Source organism: Atractosteus spatula, unplaced genomic scaffold (genome assembly GCF_055471065.1).
Source record: "Atractosteus spatula isolate fAtrSpa1 unplaced genomic scaffold, fAtrSpa1.hap1 Scaffold_161, whole genome shotgun sequence".
Classification (NCBI taxonomy): domain Eukaryota; kingdom Metazoa; phylum Chordata; class Actinopteri; order Semionotiformes; family Lepisosteidae; genus Atractosteus; species Atractosteus spatula.
The window spans coordinates 27,487-54,764 of NW_028296721.1; the positions used below are offsets into that span (position 1 = coordinate 27,487).

Here is a 27,278-nt window from a genome sequence, read left to right on the forward strand (position 1 = left end):
CTCTACTTTTCGTCACTGAAGAGGTGGATCTGGTCTTCAGTTTGCCAACAATAAGCTCAGGCAGTGCTCCTTTGTAAAGCAGTGTTTGTTCGGATTGGTTATGTGCATCAGCTCTATGACCGTTTTCCCCTTCACTCAAATATCATAGATGAAGGCAGCTCTCTTGTCTTGGGTTGCTGTAACCCAGTTTCAAAGCAGGAGTCTCAATACAAAGTACTGGCCACTATACCATTAAGGCAAGCAGCCCAAACGTACACGCATTTTGTCATGCGTGTGTGAAGGTTTATTGTCTGGGGCTGCTGTCAGTTTTGATAAACCTTGTATCCTACTGTTCTGCACTTCTCCAGGAGCCAGTTCAGCACACAAATACCCTCCTTCAAACAAAGGCTGTAATCGCTTGATAAAAGCCATTTCTCGTCCTTTCTCTTAGTGTCGGTGCTGCTATTGCATGTGAAGGAGGCGACTTGAAAATAAAATGTGTAATTGCCTTACAGAGAGTCTTCACGAAGGCGTGCGTCGCCTAGCTCTCTACTGCCAATTGACTGGACTTTTGAAGAAACCAATGTCATACAACGACTGCACAAATTGCACATCTTAAGGCACACGAAGAGAAATCTGTATGCTGATTGACTCAAAAAATGTTGCTACAAATTATCCGCCGAGCTGTTTTACATGTCTGACCACCTCTTTCCTTTTTAATTTGCAGCGAGCACAATTCTTTCGGTTCCTTCTTTTGTATGTTCCTTGCTATTTTACTGTCTCCTTCCCCCACGTGGAGATGGATCCACAGTCAAAACCCTGTGTTTCACCCTGTGTTTGTGCAGCGTCAGTCTGTGTAGAGAGAGAAACTTACGCAGCTCCAGGGGTGCAATTGGTCATCAGTGCACAGCGGAGTCATACCGAGGTTATGAGTTCGAGTCTCAGCTGGAGCAACATCACTTATGTCTTTAGCTAATGAAATTGTTGAGTTTAGGTCAGTTTGTTGTGACACATTCTGCTCAAAGAGCTGTATTAAAGCAAGCTCACCTGTTTCCACAGAATCGTTACTGCTTCTCTTCAACCAATATACTGCAGCCAGATATGATACTGATACTGTCATTGCTTGTGGCTCACAAGTTCCTGCTGTAAGCCTGCTATAGCATGTTCAGTCCAGATATACTGCTGATGTACTACAAGAGCAAAAAAGGAAATGAAAGCATACCCAGCTTTTTTATTAAAACAAGGCACATCTGTGAGCTTGGTAATGATGAGGTTTGAACTCACAGGTGCAGTGCATAATGAATTAGTAGTCCATCGCCTTAACTACTTGGCCACTTCGTCAAGAAAACTAGCACCTCCAGGCATGAGGTGTCATGCTCTAGATGACCATCTTTCCCTGTAGGTGAGGGTCATTTTCCTCTTCCAATTGCAATTTCAAAATTTTTCTTGGGAGCTGTCAAGCTACCAAGCCTGTGCTGTGCTTCAGTGGCGGGTGTACAGGACATCCTGTTGTACACAGAAAGCACATTGAGCTCCTTTAACATGAAAAGTGCCAGATAATAGCATTTTCTCATCCTTTCTCTCAGTTTCAGTGCTACTATTGCTTGTAAAGGAGACAGCTTGCTCAGCGAGCAGGCTCAGCGCACACCGAACTTGGGTGTCTCAGAGCGGTGTGTACAAGTGGCTGTAAAAGGGGAGCACTCTGTTGCCTAGCTGATAAAGCACCTGTCTAGTAAACATCCCAGATCCTACACTCAAATCCCAGTGGTGCCTTTCTTTCTGTCTTGTTGTACAGAATTTATAGTCATGGACAACATACGTCTTGATTTAGTTTAATGCAAATATTTATTGAGTGGGTGGCAGAAGAATTCATTTATACTCCTCTTGTCTCCTCAGCTAAAATATTTTAAAAATACAGTACAGATTTGTTAGAGAACTTGACAAGTAAAAATGACAGCTCGCCGGCGTCATTAGGTTAGGACTGTAGAGTTCTATTATAATCTTTTGGCATATTTATCTTAATTTTAATGTGAATCTAAAGACAAATGCCATTCAATATTTTGTAATTTAAAAAAATATATATTTTTTAGCTGTGGATGCACGAGGGACTGTTCCAAACATCCAATACAATTGTAAAAGAGCCTGTTATTTTAATAAAATTAGCGAATAAGAGAAAACCACAATTTTTATATTATCACTAAATATCAACGTTCAGAGGAAGGATTTGAAGAATCTATCAAAGGATAAACAATGACAGGAATGGATTTTTTATTTTGAACCAATATTTGAGCCTCAATAATCCACTCATTCTCAAAAGAAGAAAATACAGGTATGTTTTGAGTCTCACCATGATCGTCTTCTCGATCCCCCCAAAAAAGCTTAAATGTGATGGTTTCCATTGTATTTTGGATGCAACATCCCTCGAAGACAGTTTCACCTTGAGACAATGACTCTCTCACCTGGTAAAATGTACTACCTCTCTTCTGTGATTGAGACCTGTGTTAAAGCCCAGAGCCCTGGCACAGTGACTCTCTCCCAGTTGCATGCTGTAGCTATCTCAGATATCTGTTTACAGGGCACTCAGTACTTGCACAGCCTCACCCAAACTTCCCGCCATTCTGACATCTCCTGTCCAGCCCCACCCCCACCTCTCTCCCATCACCAACCTGTCATCTCAACCAAAACACTGTGCACCCTGTTCACCTTTCACTTCAAACTGCTCCTTTTTGACAGAAAATAGTTTAAATCAAGTCTTCACCCCTGAGGTTCATAGTGCAACATGCAGGCCTGTAGGGAAGCATCTAGTAAACCAATACTCAGTCACTAACATGCAGCATTGCTTGCAAGCCTCAAATATTAAAGTCTGATTTATTTTATTGAAGACCTTGGTTAGAAATAAATATTACAATAAAAGTTTCGAAACATAGTCCTGCAAAATTCTCAAACAGACAGACTAGAAAGGTTTTTGAGAGCTGAGAAACATGCAATTAGTTCTCTGATTCTCTTCTTGGTGCATTTTAATGTGCTACAATATGGATTTAATTAATATAAAATGAAAAGCATATTCAGGTGCAAACATGTTTTTCCAATGTTCCACTCACTATACCATTGTCAACTTATCGCAAATCATCTTCAAACATGGTCAAATACAGTACGTATGCTAAATAATACCCAGAAAGAAAAGAGGAAATTTAATATTTTGATTTTAAATTCAAATTTCAGTAGTGCAACAATGACCAAGCCCCAGTGCTCAAGTCTCACTGTAGCTGGATTCCAGTATCATCAGCTGTTGGCTGGTTTGTAAATCCTCTGATTCTCTGATCTCCTCATGTCCTCCTCTTGGGGTGCAGGGAAGACGGGGAGGTTGTTCCCTTAGTCCTGTCTTGTCTCCGTTCCCAGATTATTGACCGCTTCCTGTCACAACAGTGCCTCCAAGAGGAGGAGCCCTGAACAGCGCAGTGTCTCAGATACATCAGGATAATTAGCCTGAAGCAACTATGCCAGTTTCATATCTCATTGAGACAGTCACCCAGATACAATACAACCCAGAAACCTAGATACAATCACAGGCCTAAAAAAACAAACATTAAAGAACAAGCAGAATAAGTGAAGAAGGGCATGAAAGATTACTGGTGAAAATGTCTCGGCACAGCTAACTTTAAACCTGATTCTCTGCTCTGGCACACATTTCTCTCAGTGCTGGAGGAGCTGAGTGTTTGTTTAAGCATTGTGTTTCACTGCTTCTTGATGCTGCAGTCAAGACACTGGTGAAACTGTGTAGGTCAGTGTGTATAAAACACCTATGACAATATATTGTGTGAACTAGGGGTCACAAATTATGTTCCAGCATTATTTGTTTTGTCTCAGCATCACTGTTTAGCTTCTGGCTTTTAGGGGGCAGCATGGGGTCAAATTCTTCAGCCTGATCGCAAGCTCCTCTATTTGTCACACTGGAACTGGTAATCCCCTCCAAACTGATTTGTGAAGAAACACCTGATAGACCAACAACAGACACACTGGCCATCACCAATTCCACGGTCACCGACTCCTGACTACTGCCAACAACAATAACAACAGACACACCGGTCATCACTGATCCCACACCCAACGACTCCTGACCAACAACAACACCAGACACACTGACCATCACCACTCCCACAGACACTGACTACAGACCACCACCAACAACAGACACACTGGCCATCACCGATCCCACAGCCACTGACTACTGACAAACAACAACAACAGACACACTGACCATCACCACTCCCACAGCCACTGACTACTGACCAACAACAACAGACACAATGACCATCACTGCTCCCACAGCCACGACTACTGACCAACAACAACAGACACACTGGCCATCACTGCTCCCACAGCCACTGACTACTGACCAACAACAACAGACACAATGGCCATCACCACTCCCACAGCCACTGACTACTGACCAACAACAACAGACACAATGACCATCACTGCTCCCACAGCCACGACTACTGACCAACAACAACAGACACACTGGCCATCACTGCTCCCACAGCCACGACTACTGACCAACAACAACAGACACACTGACCATCACCGCTCCCACAGCCACTGACTACTGACCAACAACAACAGACACACTGACCATCACTGCTCCCACAGCCACTGACTACTGACCAACAACAACAACAGACACAATGACCATCACCACTCCCACAGCCACTGACTACTGACCAACAACAACAGACACACTGGCCATCACTGCTCCCACAGCCACTGACTACTGACCAACAACAACAGACACAATGGCCATCACCACTCCCACAGCCACTGACTACTGACCAACAACAACAGACACAATGACCATCACTGCTCCCACAGCCACGACTACTGACCAACAACAACAGACACACTGGCCATCACTGCTCCCACAGCCACGACTACTGACCAACAACAACAGACACACTGACCATCACCGCTCCCACAGCCACTGACTACTGACCAACAACAACAGACACACTGACCATCACTGCTCCCACAGCCACTGACTACTGACCAACAACAACAACAGACACAATGACCATCACCACTCCCACAGCCACTGACTACTGACCAACAACAACAGACACACTGGCCATCACTGCTCCCACAGCCACTGACTACTGACCAACAACAACAACAGACACACTGGCCATCACCGCTCTGGTGATGGCCAGTGATGGCCAGTAGCCATCACTGGTGATGGCCAGTAGCCACTGACTACTGACCAACAACAACAGGCACACTGACCATCACTGCTCCCACAGCCACTGACTACTGACCAACAACAACAGACACACTGGCCATCACTGCTCCCACAGCCACGACTACTGACCAACAACAACAGACACACTGACCATCACTGCTCCCACAGCCACTGACTACTGACCACCACCAACAACAGACACACTGGCCATCACTGCTCCCACAGACACTGACTACTGACCAACAACAACAACAGACACAATGACCATCACCACTCCCACAGCCACTGACTACTGACCAACAACAACAGACACACTGGCCATCACTGCTCCCACAGCCACTGACTACTGACCAACAACAACAACAGACACACTGGCCATCACCGCTCCCACAGACACTGACTACTGACCAACAACAACAGACACACTGGCCATCACCGATCCCACAGCCACTGACTACTGACAAACAACAACAACAGACACACTGACCATCACCACTCCCACAGCCACTGACTACTGACCAACAACAACAGACACAATGACCATCACTGCTCCCACAGCCACGACTACTGACCAACAACAACAGACACACTGGCCATCACTGCTCCCACAGCCACTGACTACTGACCAACAACAACAGACACAATGGCCATCACCACTCCCACAGCCACTGACTACTGACCAACAACAACAGACACAATGACCATCACTGCTCCCACAGCCACGACTACTGACCAACAACAACAGACACACTGGCCATCACTGCTCCCACAGCCACGACTACTGACCAACAACAACAGACACACTGACCATCACCGCTCCCACAGCCACTGACTACTGACCAACAACAACAGACACACTGACCATCACTGCTCCCACAGCCACTGACTACTGACCAACAACAACAACAGACACAATGACCATCACCACTCCCACAGCCACTGACTACTGACCAACAACAACAGACACACTGGCCATCACTGCTCCCACAGCCACTGACTACTGACCAACAACAACAGACACAATGGCCATCACCACTCCCACAGCCACTGACTACTGACCAACAACAACAGACACAATGACCATCACTGCTCCCACAGCCACGACTACTGACCAACAACAACAGACACACTGGCCATCACTGCTCCCACAGCCCAACTACTGACCAACAACAACAGACACACTGACCATCACCGCTCCCACAGCCACTGACTACTGACCAACAACAACAGACACACTGACCATCACTGCTCCCACAGCCACTGACTACTGACCAACAACAACAACAGACACAATGACCATCACCACTCCCACAGCCACTGACTACTGACCAACAACAACAGACACACTGGCCATCACTGCTCCCACAGCCACTGACTACTGACCAACAACAACAACAGACACACTGGCCATCACCGCTCTGGTGATGGCCAGTGATGGCCAGTAGCCATCACTGGTGATGGCCAGTAGCCACTGACTACTGACCAACAACAACAGGCACACTGACCATCACTGCTCCCACAGCCACTGACTACTGACCAACAACAACAGACACACTGGCCATCACTGCTCCCACAGCCACGACTACTGACCAACAACAACAGACACACTGACCATCACTGCTCCCACAGCCACTGACTACTGACCACCACCAACAACAGACACACTGGCCATCACTGCTCCCACAGCCACTGACTACTGACCAACAACAACAGACACACTGACCATCACTGCTCCCACAGCCACTGACTACTGACCAACAACAACAACAGACACAATGACCATCACCACTCCCACAGCCACTGACTACTGACCAACAACAACAGACACACTGGCCATCACTGCTCCCACAGCCACTGACTACTGACCAACAACAACAGACACAATGGCCATCACCACTCCCACAGCCACTGACTACTGACCAACAACAACAGACACAATGACCATCACTGCTCCCACAGCCACGACTACTGACCAACAACAACAGACACACTGGCCATCACTGCTCCCACAGCCACGACTACTGACCAACAACAACAGACACACTGACCATCACCGCTCCCACAGCCACTGACTACTGACCAACAACAACAGACACACTGACCATCACTGCTCCCACAGCCACTGACTACTGACCAACAACAACAACAGACACAATGACCATCACCACTCCCACAGCCACTGACTACTGACCAACAACAACAGACACACTGGCCATCACTGCTCCCACAGCCACTGACTACTGACCAACAACAACAACAGACACACTGGCCATCACCGCTCTGGTGATGGCCAGTGATGGCCAGTAGCCATCACTGGTGATGGCCAGTAGCCACTGACTACTGACCAACAACAACAGGCACACTGACCATCACTGCTCCCACAGCCACTGACTACTGACCAACAACAACAGACACACTGGCCATCACTGCTCCCACAGCCACGACTACTGACCAACAACAACAGACACACTGACCATCACTGCTCCCACAGCCACTGACTACTGACCACCACCAACAACAGACACACTGGCCATCACTGCTCCCACAGACACTGACTACTGACCAACAACAACAACAGACACAATGACCATCACCACTCCCACAGCCACTGACTACTGACCAACAACAACAGACACACTGGCCATCACTGCTCCCACAGCCACTGACTACTGACCAACAACAACAACAGACACACTGGCCATCACCGCTCCCACAGACACTGACTACTGACCAACAACAACAGACACACTGACCATCCCTGCTCCCACAGCCACGACTACTGAACAATAACAGACACACACTGGCCATCACTGCTTACACACACACTGACTACTGACCAACAACAACAGACACACTGGCCATCACTGCTCCCACAGCCACTGACTACTGACCAACAACAACAGACACACACTGAACATCTTCGGAGCCAGAGAGAAGGCGGGTAATTCCTCACAGCTCAGAAAAAAATGAGCAGGCTGTTTCCCCCCCAAGGTATCTTGGGACTTGAAGTTCTCTTCCTGCACAGAGGAAACTACAATTTTTTAAACAGACAGGGTCAAGAGGGTAGAGGCTCCTCAAAACTCTAGACCCAAAGCACACTCCCTCTATAATTATGCTTACGTCTCACTTTTCTGGACACTTCACTCACAGCACTTTACAAGTAATGGGGACTCCCCTCCACCACCACCAAAGTGTAGCCCCCACCTGGACAATGCAAAGGCAGCCATGGTGCACCCCTGGAATTCTCCTTAGAGATTCTCCTTAGAATTTCTCTTTGTTGCCTGTTTTTACCTGGAGGAACTTCAGCTCGTTCATTGGCTGAAAGTTTCATGGGCATCAGAGACCCTCGTGGGTTACTCAGCCCTACCAGTCCCTGATTGGTTGATCAAGGTGAGATATGAGTCACTTATTCCTGACACCTAGGAATGCAGTCCAGATGTCCATCTGGCACTCCCTAGACAGATAGGCGCCAATGGATGACCATTGACCATGATAGCCAGGCTTAGCTAAGTGCATCTCCGTTTGGGAGCTGTCCCTTATCAAAAGGAAACATCTTTAAATCAGCCTGCATGAATAGTTTCTCTGTGGCTGCACCACAGAGATGAAGAGAGAGATGGGGCCTCATTTGGGAAAGCACAGCAACACTTAATTCCTGTATTTTAATAAGCCTTGCCGCTACACATGCCTGCTGAGCTTCAGTGGGTTGTTAGTTGTGAGTTGCAGGGTGATATGGCTGCTGTCACATTTATGCACACTTAAGTCCTGGGCCATATTTTTTCACAATTTCCTTTCACACACTCACCTGAGTGATGTCCCCTGACCTTCAGGTAGCTGTCCATGAGCTCGGGACAGATGTATTTCAGATCATCTCTGTTCTCTCTGTTGTAGTCTGTGTTGCGGTCCATGTGCATCTTGAGAGACTGGTGGATGGGAGAGAGACCCTCCCACTGGGTGTTGAAGCTGTCGAACTTGACCATTGTACCCAATCCAGTCGAATGATTCCACCCTCCCTTTCTCATCCTTTGAGCAGCCCACAAACCTCTGCAGGACATGAACCCCTGAGAGACGGACAAGAATGAGCTGCACTGTTACCTCTCTTCAACATCTGAGAGACCACCAGAGAAATAACATACACAATTCACAGGCAATCAACATTATGTGTCAACAAAGAGTTCTATACATGTGAGGACAAAATATTACATATTTGTGACAAAATATTAGGTTTTTCCTTTCACCACCAGTTATGTTTTTTAGCTCTTTCATAATTTCATAGAAGAAAAGCTCCTCCAGAATGCATTGGTTTGCAGAATCTACTGCAACCTGCTTCAGCCAGTCCTGCTTGAACACGACACACTTCATGTGTCACACTGCTGTACTCCATCAAGGGCTCCCCATCCAGAGTGACTAAGCCATGGAATTTCCCATTGCACCGAACCAAGTTCAACCATATATGAGTCTACCAAAATATGTCTCTCTGGAAAAAAAAGAAATGGTATGTTAATACTTACTGCACAGTATGTACACTCCAGTACATTAACACTGCACCGAGAGAGAGGGGTTAATACACACTGACTGGACATTACACTGCATTAAGAGAGTTTAATACAGACACACTCAACATTATATTATATTAACAGTGGTCCTGGAGAGATGGTTTGTTTGCATTTTTTTTTCATTCCAAATCAGCTGATTTAACATAAATCAGTTCATGTGTATAAATACAGCCTTTTTGTCACTGCCTCTCCCAGCTTTTCAGGTCCATCAATATTCAGCGCTGTAGACACTTTTGCTCCAAATATGAGCACACTTTCCTTGGACCTTTATGAAATTACCCAGCTAGGTGAGTCTGGCAAGACACAAATTGCTAGAAATCACTCAGTCATGACAACAGGCCTGTTTGTACATTAAATCTATGGAATTGAGACGTGAAGAGGAAATTATGTTTTTGTTGTTGTTCACGGAAAGCGTATCATAATTATCATAATTAATGACCCTTAAGGCTGTAAACAAAATGTACAGATGCAAACAAAGTGACGACAATAAAATATTGATTAAAGTATAGCTTTAGCCATACATAAACATAAAAAAACAGCGAGCATCTGGAAAAGCACCAGCAGGACTCATCTCCAGCGACCCAGCCTGGAAGACCCAAACCCATCAGAACCGCGAACAGCATCATCATGCCCCTGCTCTGTTTGATTCGAGCTCTTAAAAAAGAAAAAGAAAAAGAAAAAGAGCCCTTAAAACACCAAAGCGAAGGTGATTGTGCAGGTGAGGACGCCAGTGTTTCATAACACTCAAGTACTTTCGGTTTCGGTAACCTGTTAGACTTGTTTTACACGTATTTGCTTGTGTGTGTCGCAGATACTGTTTTTACTGGTAAAAAATCCGACATAGGGAAATTCTATACAAACTGATGTCATGAGAGGCCCCAGGAAAGATACTGTATAAAATAAAAGTTATTACAGTTTGTTGATAAAGCACTAATACTCCTTGGCAGGGTTATTTCAGACCTGTGCACGCGGGACAGACAGCTCTGAGTGACAGCAGGCGACACACCTAGGCGCACAGACAGCTTGAACCATCAGCCTGGGACAGAGCTCACCTAGAGCCAGGTGACCCAGGGACCAGGACTGGGAACCCCGAACTCACTGTGTTTTAGTGAGTGAATGTAATTTACCCGAGTCTCGCGTCGGTTTTAGCATGTTTTACTTATCACGAATTGTCCTGTCAGTGGCTTTTCCTAATTTTAATTGTGTATTTGTTCGCGTATTTGTATTCAGAAAAGGGTGGGAAGTGTCTAAAATAACTTTATCAAACGCGAGAGCGCGGTGTCACTGCAAACACGATTCACTGGCTCCGCGGCTGCTGGACTCCAGTCGTCATGGCAACCGGGGGGAAACACATTGAACAAGCTGACGTAGAGAAATCCCGGAGCACCGACTCGTTTACAGCATGTTGATCCCGCAAATGAACGGGAGAGAAAGAAAAACAACATTTCGGCTGTTCAGACATTTTCATGGTCGACACTGCATTGTTTTTATAGCGTTGTTAGTCGAACATTCATCTGATACCGAAGAGCTTTACTGTGTCAATGGATATAATAGTCTCTGGACAGACTCAGTCTTCACAATAGCAAACCACTGCTCTGTTAAAATAGACAAAGACTCTCTGCCTGAATTCCTGTATATTATCATGTCCCAGGTCTGGCAGCCAATTACTAGTCTGTATAGAGCTATTACCACAACAGGTTCTTCTTGACTGCTAACATATTGTAACGCAACAGGGGCTCAGGCGGGCGCCCTTGCCGCATTAGGTCGGCCCCGCACCGTCCGGGGCTCGAACCCGGGACTCCCGCGTCACTCTGCAGGGACCCAGCCCGGTGAGCCAAGGAGAGATCTCTTTACAGCCCAGTAGCTGTAGTCCTGCTATCACAGGGAAGGGCAGTGACGTCACCTGCTCTGGTACGCCGGCTCTTACACAGTGCCTGTCGGCCGTAAGCGTTACACTATCAACTCCTACATCCTACATCATATATCTAGTACAATTGTTCCATTACTGGAGCAACATTACCAGAAAGAAACAGAAAGATACATCTGGTTTTGTGAGTAAGATATCTAGTACAGGAAAGTGCTTGTTCCACCAAGACCACAACCATCACAGAGTCCTAATCTGGATAGGACAGAGACAATCCACACTGCCCCACACACTCATCTTCCTCCTCATGTTTTTCCTTTTTGGCGCCTGTAACTTAAACAATGCTGCTACTCACAACTGGCAACCCACTGAAGCTAAACAGTTGTGAGCCTGGTCAGTACCTGGATGAGAGACCTCCTGGGAAATGGTTGGGGAAAGGTTGCTGCTGGAAGAGGTGTTAGTGGGGCCAACAGGGGGTGCTCACCCTGCAGTCCATGTGAGTCCTAATGCCCCAGTATAGTGACGGTGAGACGTAAAACCGAGGTCCTGACTATCTGTGGTAATTAAAAATCCCAGGGCATTTCTCGAAAAGACTAAGGGTGTAACCCTGACGTTCTGGCCAAATTTTCCATTGGCCCTTACCAATCATGGCCTCCTAATAATCCCCATCTATGAATTGGCTTCATTACTCTGCTCTCCTCCTCACTGATAGCTGATGTGAGCTGAGTGTACTGGCGCACTATGACTGCCATCGCTTCATCCAGGTGGATTCTGCACATTAGTGGTGGTGGAGGGGAGTCCCCATTACCTGTAAAGCGCTTTGAGTGGAGTGTGCAGAAAAGCGCTATATAAGTGTCAGCTATTATTATGCAAAGGAACAAGTAATAGGTTTATTCCATGCTGAAAAAGAAGAAAGAGAACACAACGTTTCAGCCGTGAGGCCTTCTTCAGGTGTCACACCTGAAGAAGTCCTCACAGCCGAAACGTTGTGTTCTCTTTCTTCTTTTTCAGCATGGAATAAACCTATTACTTGTTCCTTTGCAGCCTACGCATGCTGACGCAGCTACCCACCTGAGCTATTATTATTATTATTATTATTATTCAGGTCAATATGTTCTTGCCTTCCCAAACATCACAGCTATTATCTCAACATCAAGTCACTTACCAAATACCGTGAACTAATAAAAGCACTAACAATTCTTTCTATTTGCCAAAATGTTCAGATTATTTCTACTTTTATGTTTCCCCAATATTCCTGATACTTCTACAGGTTGGACGTTTATTCTTTCAAAGATGACGTTCATTATGCCCTAAAATGTTATGGTTCCATCATGTCGCCACCAGAGGGCACTGCAATCTCCCTTTGCTACTCCAGCTGAACAGTAGACCCATAGACTAAGCAGATGTCTGTACCCGATCTACATGTTTGTTGTGCCATGCTCTTGGTGTTTTGTTTTTCTCTCTGCATTCCTTACCTGGTTTTAGACTTTGGCTTTTTTCTTGACTTTGTTATTGGTTTGTGTTCAATTGTTGTCTTCCTGGATTACTTTCTGGTTCTGGACTTTTTATTTGTTTCAAGGAGTCGTTGCAGATTGTTTTAGAGAATGTTTTATTCTCCTCATTTACATTTCTTTGATAGCTGGAACCTGGATGTGGTCCATTTCTTGAATATCTGAGCTGTTGGGCACCCTTTCTAGCAAATAGGAGAAAGATGTGTTAAAGTCCCAAAATTAGCTCTTTTGGGCTGTTCCATGTCAGCACAATTGGAACTCATTCGCCACTGCCCACTGTAAAATCTCTACTAGGACCGTAGGCCTTTTCAAGACTCCAAGAGAGGCTGCTGAGCATGATTTCCCCATAACTCTCACTGCTCACGTGTCAACACTTAGGTCCTGGACTTCCACCAAATTCGCTCTGCAGTCTTGGGACCAAGCAGGCTTACAGGAGCGAGACAGGCAGGGTGCCTGACATCGGTCTAGAGAATCACCCTCAGAATTTGATGCAACTGGAATGCCTTTTGTTTGCTCTGCAGGAAGACAATGACATAATCGCATATAATGGTATATATTGGTACACACTGACTGACACACTCAGTGACTGACACACTGACTGACACTGACTGACACACTGACTGGCAGAACTACTGACTGACACACTCCCTGACACACTGACCGGAAGAACTACAGAAACTACAGAGTGACACACTGATTGACACACTGACATTCCTTCGGGGGCTTTTGTTTACTTTTTGGCCTAAATAATTAATTTTCAAACTTTGGCAAATAATTTAATTTTCAGCCCCAAAAACCATTTTCCCACATGGCTTTGGAATTAATTTGAATCCTTTAAAAGTGTCCTGAAATTGAATCCTTTTCCAAGTGGTCATCTTCCCCTTCTGGCCAGTTGTGCAGTGTCTGGGATATTGTTGCATGCACACTGGCTCTGGCTGGGCTATAAAAGTCTAAATCGCTTTCCAAGTTGCTATTGGCCTCTTGGTGTGGTCTCATTCTGGCTCCTTCAGTGTGGAGGGTCCGTCTGATGGAGGCAAACTAAGGCAGAATGTATGACCATTACCACTCTACATGCCTTGATCATCTTCACCATGTCTTCCTGTAAGTGATCAAGGTCTTTGGAAATAAAATATCCCCATCTACTGAGTCGAGTTTTTTCCCCAAGCTTTTGAAAGCTCCTTGGTGCTCCTGGATGAATCTCTACCCAGAAGAGAAAGCCAACAGAGGCCACAGTCAACAACTGTAGAACAAACATTCGAGCAACATAAACAAGACCCAAGCCTCCTTCCTCGAGCTCACTCCAAAATCCACAGCTCATTCACTCTGGTTCACACCCCTGCCTCTGCAATCTGCTGCCCCCTTCTGGTCCATCTGTGTCACTGGCCCCGGCTCCGTCTCCGTCTCCTCTCATCTTCTGTCAAACCCCAGCTTTGCGATTTTCAGCCATTGTTTTAAGTTAATTTGTTAAAAGACAATTGTAGGAATTATAAAGTCCGGCCTAAACCTTTTTCATACGTAGTTTCTGTAAAATCGACCTTTCCTATTCTCTATTAATAACTACAAATAAGTTTGGATTTTGCAGTTCATAAGAGCTAGCCTCAGTGATCTGGCTACATTACCCTCTAATCTTGTACAATTTGGCTTACATCACGAACCTGGTGAAGAAATTGCTCACTTCCAGCCCCGATTTGATTTGCAGTGGGACTTGCAGTGTGTAACCAATGGGTGCGCTCCACATCAGGGGTGAGTAACGATGAGTATTGCCGTAGGTGAATGTAAGCAATTATCATATGGAATTATTACACTTTATTGAAAAAAATTTCACATCCCTGTGTGGGCTCAAACCACAACCTTTCAGTTAACGGCCGAGCGCGGGCTAACCTATTGCGCCGCAGAGACAGATTTTTTTTTTTGCTAGCGGAAATTATCGTCTTCAAGGTGTATTAATTAGATTTCCATTTTTTAAAATCAAAATGTGCATTTTGGTCTGATTTTTACACATACGGTGATGTTAGCACAGTATTCGAGAAGGTGAAGAAATAAATGTTTGACTGCTGGCTCCACACTGAAGAGAACAATAAAATCGGTACCGGAAACTACAAGTTAGAATTTAGCTGGTTTGATAGAAGCTGTATTATGGCGATTTGCATCGTTCTCTCAAAAGCATAACTGTATAATCAGAATCTTGACAAATACTACTGGCATGGAATGTCTTGCGATTTTGAGAAATTGGCAGGTTTTATAATTTATTGAAATTGATTTTGTCTCATGTTTAATTGAAATTGTCTTCATGAAATATATTTGTTAAAAATGCTCTGATGTATATTTGCAGGTTTCGCAATGCCCCAAATTTCAGTCAAGGAAGATCCCTATAAAGCAAGATACAACATGCTCTCTAATAGAGGCCTCTTGACTTCATTCATTAATTCATACTGTATGTACTCTATTTACATTCTCACTACTGTCAGTCACTACTTTCTGTACAGATACTTGCTAACATTTCCTTTTCAGTTGTTTGCCAATTTTGGGAGTAAATCATATCAGCATGGATTCCAACAATTACTGCTGAATTTGTGTGCAGAGTGAAAGCAATAGGATGGTGACACAAATGACATAACACTGGAAATGTAGATTTAATTCTGACTTTAGGTCAAAGCAGGATTAACAGATCCATAATGCAATTATTGAAAGACTCAAGGTGAAGGTTGAAATGTGCTGCCATTGAGTCCTGGAGTTTGTGAATGAGGTATTTGTTTTGTTATTTTCCAAATACTAAATTGAAATAATTGTGGCATTTTGAAATGTAATTTGAGTTTTACATATTTTACTCCACTTTTTTTAAGCATTGTGAATATGCTGAACGTGAGTACCTTTGTGTTCTTTAACATGTAAAGATTAACACAGTTCTCTCCAGTTTGCTAGACATTAAAAGTCTGCTCCATTTCATCCACAGACCAGATGAATGAGAGAATGAATGGCACAATTCAGTTACATTAAAACAGTCCTTGATTACACACGAATCAGTTAATAATATATTAATATTATGTTTTTTATGTGTGATGTTAATGAACAATGAACCAGTGATCTTTGCACTATAAGCTTATAATACAACACAGCCCTGGCTGGACCAGCAGTCTCTATACTGTAGGATTACAAACTTACACCATCCAGATAGGACCAGTGATCTCTGGACTGTAGGGTTACAATATAACACAGCCCAGACTGGAGCAGTGGTTTCTGGACTGTAGGGTTACAATTCGATTGAGCCCTAAAGCTCAATAAATCTCAATCCACCATGTCAGTTACAATCAATTAATCAATTCATTTGTCACCCATACCAACATTTATAGATAAGATTACAACACAATGTTCTCCTCGCAGGTGACTGCAGGTTACTGACTGGGCAGGATGTGAAAATAAGACTGGACACTGAGTCTGCAGCTCAGGAATGATGCTGCAGGGGTGGTGGAACTGATTCCCAGGTCCGGGACTCCTGATGGAGCTGATGTTCAGGAGGCACTGTCCCAGTGTTGCAGCATCATAGGAGCTTCTTCTCCATACAGACACCCAGAAAGTCATTCATGTCAGGTCCGGGCACCGATACTGTCATGTCCTGCACTCGCCCTTGCCCTCGCAAACCTCATTACATTCCCAAACCCACTGTTTCACGCTCTCATTCCTAACTGAACCCATCACATTCCCAGACACCAGATTCCACAGATTCTCACTCCTGAACCAATTATCCAACCCATTCCTCTCCTTTCAGTATTTAAAGTTCCCTCACGCACCAAACCCTGCTCACTATTGAAAAGCCTGAAAAGTTGAAACATTTTCTAGTGCGTGTTATTTTCTTGTTGGTTTTCTCGGTTTTTGGACTTAACTTTTCCCTTTTGATCTCGCCTTTCGGATTTCTTCTCGGTTTTTCTCAGCCCTTTCTGGTTAACTGATCTCTAGCTTCGCCTATCGACCTTGCTTCTGGATTACGCTTTTGGATTGTTTGCCTCTGCATCCCATAGAGTTAACGGCTACGTTAATGGAGTTAACGGAGTTACGGAGAACTACCTGCCAGATCCCTGAGAGATACAGCAGATATACAGCAGGATACAGCAGGATAAGATTTATTGTTAATTGACCAGACAGCATTTCAGAGCTCCGGCTGACATTAGGACAGGGTCTATTCCAGCTGACAAAGGGTGACAGAGCTAGTCACCACAAACCCAGGATAGAGGGGTTCAGAGAATGAGGTCTGGACTCTGTGCAGGAGGGTCACTGTGTCTCCAGAGACGCTATAAAATGACAGAGTTCCTGCCCTGTGATTCACATACACTCCTATTCTGGAGGAGAGAGGGTCAGTTACTGCGGTTCTCACATTGTTGTGCCAGAAAGAGCAACTGGAGCCAGAGCAGCACAAACTCCAAGACTGGTCATTGCGCCCAAGAATACAGTCAATGCCCCCTTTTCTCCTGATTCCTTACTAGGTGATGCCTATAAAAGCTCCTGTCCCTCTCCACTCCACCTCCCAGTAACAGCGAGTCCCAAACAGCCCTTCTCTGCACAGCACTTGTCTCCAGCTGTCAAATCTCTCGGGGTGATCAGGATATTTCTGGCCCTTGTCACTCCAGGTCACCTTCCTGCTCCCATCAGACAGATAGAGATGTGTATTGACTGTGTTGGGATCCAGTGTGAGCTGGGAGAAATCTGATTGGACAGAAGAGGAGAGTCAGAGGACACACAGGCAGAAGAGAATCCCTGAGCAGATCTCATCTAAAGTCCAGCCCCCACAGCCCAGTAAGATACACCCTGAGGTTTTTGATTGGAAAGAAGAAGACGGTCAGAGGACAGACAGGCAGAACAGACAAACATCTCCTGACACTCATGAGTAAATGCTAACTTCCTGAACCCTGTGACTGTTTTGGGTTGTTTTTCACAAGCTTTTTCTCTCACACTTGGAAAATAATAGTACCACACAGAATTCCAGCAAGCCGCACTGTCTCAAATAAGATGTGTGTCAATGTGTCAGTTTGTATCAATGTGTGAGTCATACTATGTGTCGGAGTGTATGTGAGAGTGTGCATCAGTGTCTGTTAAAATGTGTATCAGTGTGGTTATCAACGTGTGTGTATCATTGTGTGTATCAGTCTGTTAGAGTGTGTATCCGTGTGTGTATTGTTACAATGTTAGGTGACTGAGAAGTGTCTCTTAGATTTTAGATAAAGTTTGTGACACTTGGAAAAGTAAACACTTCTAACTTCAAAGCAGAGAGGATGTTTGCTGAGGTCTGGAGTAGAAACAATTTAAAAATTGACCTTAATTACCTAGGTAAAGTGTGGATTAACGATTGTCAAGGAGCAGTACAGAAACACACAATATAAGATGACATTAAGAGCACAGAAAAAAGGGGGGGAGAAACAAGGAGAAGGTAAAGGAGTCCGCAGGAGTTGGGACTTGAAACTTGCGCCAGGCGAGAGCCCCTACTTCATGATCATCCAAACCAAACCTGACTGGAGCTGAGTATTTGAACCTTGTTCAAAGAGCATGCTATTCTGTGTTTTTAGGGAACTTGGGTTTCCTGGGTAAAGAATACTTCAGTTAGAAACGTCTTTTTTGCTTACGGTGCATGTTTATGGATAGGGATATAGGCTCCCATTAATTTTGTGGCTTCCAGGGTGCAATGAGAGAGAGATTTAACTGCAGGTTGCTTTGTATTTAGTTAGAAGGCAACTCATGTGGCCTCTGTAGGCATATTAAGAGTTTAATGTTTAGTAGCAGTCTGGGGCTTTCTGGGTGATGAGAATGTTAGGCCTCTGAAACGCTTTTTTTTGTAAATACTGTACGTACAGCAGTGTGTGTGCTGTATGTTTTGTTGTGTGTAGTGTAGTTTGTGTCTTGTGTCATTGTAATAAATATTTGTTTTAACCAAGTGTGCCTGGATTATTACTCCTCTCATCAAAGCTGTGTCAGAGGACAAAGAATACACATGCCTCTAATTATACCAGCCACTTGGGTGTATTGCTAGAAATCACTTACAAGTTGAATAATTATTTCATTTTTTGACTAAACCGCTCGGTCAAATCCTGATTTTCACCATTTCCTTACTCCCCATATGGAACAGTATCAATGTGTGTGTAGTTTAGTGTGTATTAGTCTTTCTGAGTGTGCATCAGTGTGTGAGTGTAAGAGTGTATATTAGTCACAGAGTGTTTTGGTGTATCTCTGCTGTGTGTCAGAGCTCCAGATATCTGTCACTAGGAGATCACAGTGACAACAGACTCACAGTGTAAAAGCTCTGCTCTGCTCCGGGGTTCTGGAGTCTGCAGACTATAGACATCACTCACTGGGGAGACACAGATAGAAATTTCTCATCAGGGCAGATCTGTTGTAGAATTAAACCAGCTGGTTCTTTCATCTGTATTGGAGTGTTGATTTTACTTTTATCAGTCATGGATGTGTTTTCCATCTCTTTCAGTGTCTAGAGCTTTGATTCCAGAATACATACTGTAGTTGAGAATTCATGGAGATTTGAGTCCTCTAGTACTTCATTGGGTCCTTTTTTAGTACTGGGTCAGTGGCTCCTAATGTATCTGAATTGTTCTACTGTACTCTGACTGTAACTCCTATTGTAACTGGACTGTTCTACTGGGACTGTAGCTATTATAACCTATCGTAACAGAAATGTTCTACAGTACTGGGACTATAGCTCCTATTATTAGATTATGTTTCATCACTAACCTGTTCTGGAGATCTTGACTAATTCCTTTTTGCAGATGTCTTCCAGTTGCTCTTTCAGTCCTAAGACAGCTCTCCTCACAGCCTCAGTACAGAAGTGTGGACTGACAGGAGTGATGTGGGAGTCTCCAGCTCCAGGAGAGACACAGAGAGACTGGACAGCCTACAGCAGGGAAGATAGGGAGGAGTTTCCAGGCAAACCCCAATGGGCTATGACACACATTCCTGAGGAGAAGCCAAAAGCAGCTCCATTGGAGAGCTCTGTGCCAAAGACATCTTTCTTTACTGCAGAGTCCCAGAGCAGTGATGTTACCTGGAGAAAAAGGATGTGATCCTCTGTGTGTGAGAGCTGGTTCAGCTCAGCATCTCTCGTCCTCAGCTCAGCGATCTCCTGCTCCAGTTGCTCTCGGAGTCTTTCAGCCTGACTCACTGCAGCCCTCTCCTGAGCTTTGATCAGCTGTGTGACCTCAGAGCGAGTTCTTTCAATGGAGCGGATCAGCTCAGTGAAGATCCTGTCAGTGTCCAGCACTGCTGTGTGTGCAGAGCTCTGAATAAGGAGACACAGGAATTGTTAGCATTATTACAGAGGAAAACACTCCAACTGAGGACAGAAAAGATGTCCCTCTATCCCTGATCACAGGAAGAATTTAAACTTCTCATGTCACACTCACAGTCCTGATAGTCACTGAGGTAAGATACTGATGCAGTGTCAGAGTTTCAGGCAGAATGGAGAACATCAGTATGTCCTCACATTTAGGTATCAGTGTGAATTAGGCTCCTCAGAACTAAAACTTGTTCCAGTCGCTGGTTGACTGGATTACATCTCTACATGACCTCTATACTGGATGTTCTAAATTAGATTTGTTGGGTGTATTAAGAGATATAATATTATCACATGTCGCCAGTAGCTATATCACCCTGCAGCTCTCAACTGGCAGCCCACTGAAGCTCAGCAGGGCTGAGCTGGGTCAGTACCTGGATTGGAAACCTCCTGAGAAGCTATGGTTGCCAACGGGGGGTGCCCACACTGCGGTCTGCGGGGACACTATACTGTAGTGAGCACCGTCTTTTAGATGAGACTCTAAATCAAGGTCCTGAATCTCAGTGGTCATTAAAGATCCCGGGCATTTCTTGATAAGACTAGGGTGTTATCCTGGTGTCCGGGCCAAATTTCCCCCTCTCTGCCTTTACCGTGGCCTCCAAATTGTCCCCATGTGTGATTGGCTTCCACTCGCCCTGAGATGGACTGGCACCCTGTCCAGGGTGTATCCTGCCTTGCACTCATTTCTTGCTGGGTAGGCTCTGGCTTCCCACGACACCATAGGGTATAAAGCGGTTTGGCAAATGATATGACAATATTGTCACATGATGCCACTGTGTTTCCCAGGAGTACTGGTTTGTCCAGTGGCCAGCTATGGAAATGAGCTTCAATCTTGTCAATACCCACTCTGAGTGACTCCACAGCATGGTTCAGCTCCTGCAGCTCCCTCTCTCTCTCCTGGAGACTCTGCTGGGTTTGTGTCAGTAGCTGCTTCTGTGGAGAAATGCAGACTCTCAGGACATTTCTCTCCCCACTCTCAGCACAGATACATTGTCTACAAGACACTGAACAGTGTAATGAGTAAAATACAACTGCACAGTACTGAGATATTGCTACCGTAGTACATAAATTTACATAAATGCCGGATCAATGAACATGATTGATAAATCATGATTATTTCGATCACAATCTATATTCTTCTTACTTTTTTTTTCTAAACACATATTGATTCATATTTAATGTACCTTCATATATTACATTTCTCAAAACAGAAGCTAGAAGATGGATTTACCCTGAAACAATTAAAGCAAACAGTCCATTAAACACAAGATTGACTGGAATGTCCTCAAGATTATTGATGCATGCCTATCCTGTTGATCCATCCTCTTAGCATTTGGAAAAGAGAGGAAATGATTCTTGGAGCTGACATTTCCAGATGCACCCTAATGAATAACTCCATCTCTCGCAGCTCCTGTGCCGAATTTCTAAGGACAGTGAGTCTGTCTTTCTTCAAAGTTCTGCAAGCCTGTTGTTTCCCTGCTATTGTGAGATGAGGAGCTCTTTGACCCCAGCTGAAGCTCATGAAGGTGGTTGAGGATTTTGTTCTTAATTGTGAATCCAGCTCCATCAGTCTGATGTTCTGCCTCTGATTCAGCATTCTTGAAGCGGCTTATCTCAAGCTTGTAGTGTTACTCTCAGAGTGGTGATATTGATGTCCTATATCCTGTCCTCTATTCTATGGTCACAAATGCAGTTTACTGTTATGGGTTGTCACTGTATGGACAGCTCATGAGGGTCCTGATGTTCCAGGTCTCACATTCTGATTGATACTTCTGTGTTTTTCATTCACAGTAAGATCTTACTGGGCTCTTTTTTCCTTCCTCAACAGTGGTGAGCAATGTTAAACATTGTTAAACATAAAAAATACACTCTGTCTCTGCCCAGATACCTGACAACCCAGAAACCTGACCAGGACCAGGAGCTTCCAGACATCACTGTTCTGATCCCTGAAGGATGTGCTAGGGGTGGAAGAGGTCTGTGTGACATCTTCTGTGGTAGAGAGACCAGCTTCCTCACCTGTTTATGTAACAACACCATGATCAAGTGGCATGGAGACCAGTAGACTGGAGGTCTCTTTCAGCTACAGCCTTTGCCCATCAGAACAGCAGCTGAGACATTCCAGGTGGTTCATCTTCCTCTGTCTGTTCTGCTATTTTTAGGATGTGGCTATCAGAGCCCAGTTTTTGGCAGATGAAGGCAACAGGAATCCTAGCAGGACAGAACAGTTTGTCCTCACACCAACCTGTGGATACTAACCCCAGATCACTCACTGTCCAGGTTCCACAGAGAGGAGGATGAAATTTGCCTTCCATTAATCTCTTCAGTAACACAATAATCTGAATAACTGGCAGAGCACTGATCTGCTAATCTGTGACTTCAGACCATAAGGAATTCATGAAGAGCTGCACCAGTTGTTCCAGTCAGAGGTTATTGTGATGAGTCTGTCTGTGTAAGAATTTCAGCTCTCTGTGGACATGGATTGAGCTAAGAAACACCTGGATACCTTTGGACAAAACAAAACGATATGACCTAGTTGAGAGTTGTACAGACATTCCCTAATTGTTAAACAGTATCTGGAAATACAGTATATATTAACCTTCTAGTCATCTCTGTTACTAATGTAGATAATTAATGATAAAAACAACATGTAAATGAATAAGAATGTTGATTCTACATCGTGTGATGATGTGTCTTCATCCATTTGTGTCACTTAATTTCTAGTGCATTTATAGGAGTGAAAGGTGAGTACAGAGCTCTCAGTTACTGCTGTGTTAACTGGACAGTTCAGTAAATGAATGGGAGTTAGGGGTGAGTACAGAACTGTCAGTCACTGCTGTGTTCACTTTTCAGTCCAGTGAATGAACAGGAGTTCACAGGAGTACAGAGCTGAACCGGGTGTGTTGCATTCCATTCATTCCAAAAGAATAATGAGCAGGTGAGGCGTGTCTACAAAGCAGTCAGTCACTGCTGTACTGCTAGTATTCTATGGACTCTGAAACTGAGAGATACTTCCTTGTTCCTCTATGAACTATTACAGTGAAAACCTGTTTTTTTTAATCTCCAGAACACATGGTGTGTAAAGATCAACTCACACACACCTTATCATCACACACTCCTAACACCCCTGTTTCCCCTGTACCTGAAAGCCCTCAATAAAAAAAAAGTCCTCACCTGTTTCTCAGTCCTTCCTGCTGCAGGAGAGACACTATCAAGACCTCTGTGTTCATCCATTGTGCACAAATAACTGACACATTTTTGATCAGTACGACAATAGAACTCCAGGGGTTTGTCGTGATTCAGGCATACAAGTTCATCCAGATGTCCAGTAGCAGCAACCAGCGTGTGTCTCTTCAAATGGGCAACTTCATGGTGAGGTTGGAGGTGAGTCTGGCAGTAAGAGGCCAGACACATCAGGCAGGATTTCACAGCTCTTGCTTGACTCCCAGTGCAGACAGCACACAGCACATCTCCAGGGCCAGCAGGACTGTGAGCAGGAGGAGGAGCGCTGAGCCCTGTCTGCTTCAGTTTCTTCATCAGTTCAGCCAGCATGGTGTTCCTTCGCAGAACAGGTCTTGGAGTGAAGGTCTCTCTGCACTGGGGGCATCTGTAGACGCCAGTGTGATCATAACGATCCCAGTGTGCCTTAATACAGACCATACAGTAGCTGTGCCCACAGGGAAGAGCCACTGGATCCTTCAGCAAATCCAGACACACAGAGCAGTTGAACTGGTCTTGATCCAGGAAATCACCTGCTGTTGCCATTTTGTCATTCAGCACAAATACCACAAGGAACTAGAGAGCTGTTTCAGCAGAGGTGAAATTGAACTTTTTGTCTGATCTCTCTTCCTGGAGATGCAGGGTGTGTGGCCTTTGTAAAGGATGTGGCTTAGAAAGGGGTCGGGTTTTGAAACCAGCACCCAGCACTCAACTATGTTGATCGCATTTAGATCCATGAAGAGAAAGTGCTTCTGTCCCTGCCTGGCTCTCCCTGTGGTCAGATTGTACTTGCAGATGGGCTGAGAGTCTCAGTGCCCTGCAGAGGATGACTACAGGATCAGCCAGCTGCCTGCTGGCTGGTTTCTGTCTTCTCACAGGTCATTCTCAACTACACCCCAGTGTTCTCGCCAGTTTGGCATTAAGCGGTGGCACATTCTGTGTGAAGGCAGAGCACTTGTCTAAGGGTGATGGGTTACCTTGACAACCACAGCTGGGGCAGTTAATTTTGGATGAGCCACAGCTGTGGGAGCTCTTTAGTCACACACTGAACACTTCCCAAGAGGCACCAGGTTAGTTGCCTGGGTTAGTTGCAGCTGAGAAAAGACAAATTCAAGGCTTCAACTAACAGACTCCCTCAAGGGGAGACAAGGACCGCTACGTGGTAGAATTCTGGCCATCACAGAGGACAGTCACCACCCTGGGCATGAGCTCTTCACCCCACTGCCCTCAGGCAAGACATACAAGAGCATACAGACACTTACCACTAGATTCTTCAATAGCTTCTGCCCACAAGCAATGTGATTGGCGAACACATTTGGCCATGCCCCTCGGACCACACCTACACCATCTACCTCATTATAATTTCTTATTTATTGCAAATCTGCAGTCATTTTTTACATCTGCATTGTTTGCATTCAAATTGTTTATTTGTTTACTTGTACATTGTCTGCTGTTTGTTTGTATATTGTCTTGATGCACTGCCTGCACTTTGTGTTTTACACTTTTTTTAACAATCGATAGAGTTTCTGTAAGTAAGAATTCCATTGTACCAGTACATGTACCGGTTACATATGGCAATAAAGTTCAAGTTCATTACAGTGACAGTGTATCCTCACCAGGACAGGTTGAGTTTGAGGAAGAATTTAAGCATTCACCTTTTTTAAAGTGTATATGATAGTGACTAGTTGGCTTTGAAAAATGCCTTTTACCCAGCAACAGTATGAAAGAACAATTGTTAGCATATTATTTGATTTTTTTATATTAATGGTACAACTGCAGAATGTCTAGCTCATATCACACCTTTAATGTATATACTTCCTTTTGTCTGTATGCAAGCTAGAACTGGTTCTTAAGAAGAACGTGGTCAATTACAAAGAAATGTTTGTAGAGAGAAAAAAACTCCTAATATGGAAACTTAGAATGAGCTTTCCTGTGTGAATTTGCTGTATAAAACTCATTGCATTTATCATCTCGGTGGAGAGGTTACTCACAGATCTGTATGAGAGACTGCTCTCAGATCTGCATGATTATATCCTCCCCATGCGCATGTATTAAGGGACTCTGCTTGATCACACCTAACCTGAGTGAAGACTTTTCTTCGACAAGCTGTCAGACACCACCTGGTGTTGGGAGCTGCAAAGATGGCTTCTTTGTGTGGAGAAACATGTATAGTTTGTAGAGTCCACTGCTCTACAAAGTGAAGAGGTAGGTGGCTAAAATATTTTTTCTGATCGTGAAATTGTTGTATCGGCGCTTAGCCTGTGTCATTTTAATACTTGGTCTTCTTTTTAGCAAAACCCGACCCCGCCCTCTGCGACGTGTGACAGCGGCTGTCGTGTGAGTTCAGATGGAGAACCTGGTAATGAAGAGCTGCCTGGTGTTAGTGATGATACCTCACTACAAATGGTAAATATTAACGAAAAACCCTAGCTCAAAAGAGGCGTTAAATGATAGATATTTTAGGTACAAAGCATGTCTATTTATTTTGTTAAGCCTTCCTTTTCTTTTTCCCCTAATAGAATAATGAGGAGGTCGACGCATCGATCTTCAAACTACCATCTCAACTGAATGTTTCGTGTCTATGCTTGTGTGTTCCACAAAATGTTAATAAAGCTGATGCCCAACCAGGTTTAGCTAACGATGTCCCTAATGAGCCCGATGTCATGGCCCAGATTGTGAAAGCAGTAGTTTATTGCATCTTCAAACACTGTTTAAAGGGGGTTCTGATTGATGAATGCCTGGCCTGTTTGATTGACCATCCTGGTCAGCGGGGTCACACATGCCTGTCTGTCGGCTACACAGATGGGTTTGAAGATGTGACGTTTGCCGCTTTAGAAATTTATAAGTCTCTCAGTTTAGCCCGAATTTTATTGGCTGTTCTGTACATCTCCAGGTGTCTGGGTTCGTACACCATTACAACACCATTACCATTACAAATGACACTGAGCGGGGCATAAAACACTTGCTGAAAAACATAATTGACGACCGCTCGCCATACGAGCATGTACACACCATACTTGAACAGCTGGATGAAAAATTAGTAGACGGGACTTTTGATGCATTGCAAAAGAAACATTATTCTTATTTTTACAGACGCAAAAAAAAAAGATCTTTGTAAAATGTGAATACAGCTTTCACTCTGTTTTACAGACCCGGATAAGCCATCATCCGAAGAATGATGAATTTTGAATGTATACGTCTGAATTCTTACAAAGAGTGCTTCACACACTTCTCTCTACAAAGCTTGATATGAAAAACAAAGAGTCGAATGCTAATGTCCTTAAATTTGTTAAAGAGATAGATGCGTATGTCAAGAACATGAGTGAAATTATTGCGGATCTGATGTTTTCAGATCAGAAACGGAAGCCTGGGGGGTTCTACAGTGTGTATTCCAAAATACAGCGTGTTTTGCACAGAACCTGTGGTAACACCATCCCGCTGATTACGCAGGCACATTTTTTTGCCCTGCTAGATCGGATCGCACAGTGTGGTTCGCATGGCTTTAGACATGGGGAGCGGAAGGGGATTATGAATGCTTTTTCAGATGCCTCAAAGTTTCTCAGCAATGTTGGGGGGGAAGGCTGGAGTTCCGACA

The 27,278-nt window shown here is 44.5% G+C and overlaps 1 protein-coding gene across 1 annotated transcript; it reads right to left on the reverse strand.

Annotated features, from left to right (window-relative positions):
- Positions 1-15,862: 15,862 nt before the first annotated feature.
- LOC148809132 (E3 ubiquitin-protein ligase TRIM16-like) lies at positions 15,863-24,259 on the reverse strand. The gene is given in 6 exon segments (XM_088909307.1): positions 15,863-17,838; positions 19,415-19,474; positions 19,870-20,029; positions 20,180-20,413; positions 21,314-21,400; positions 23,639-24,259. Coding segments are annotated over 6 exon segments (1,656 nt in total). The 5' UTR covers positions 24,230-24,259; the 3' UTR covers positions 15,863-17,314.
- Between the last annotated feature and the right edge of the window lie 3,019 nt (positions 24,260-27,278).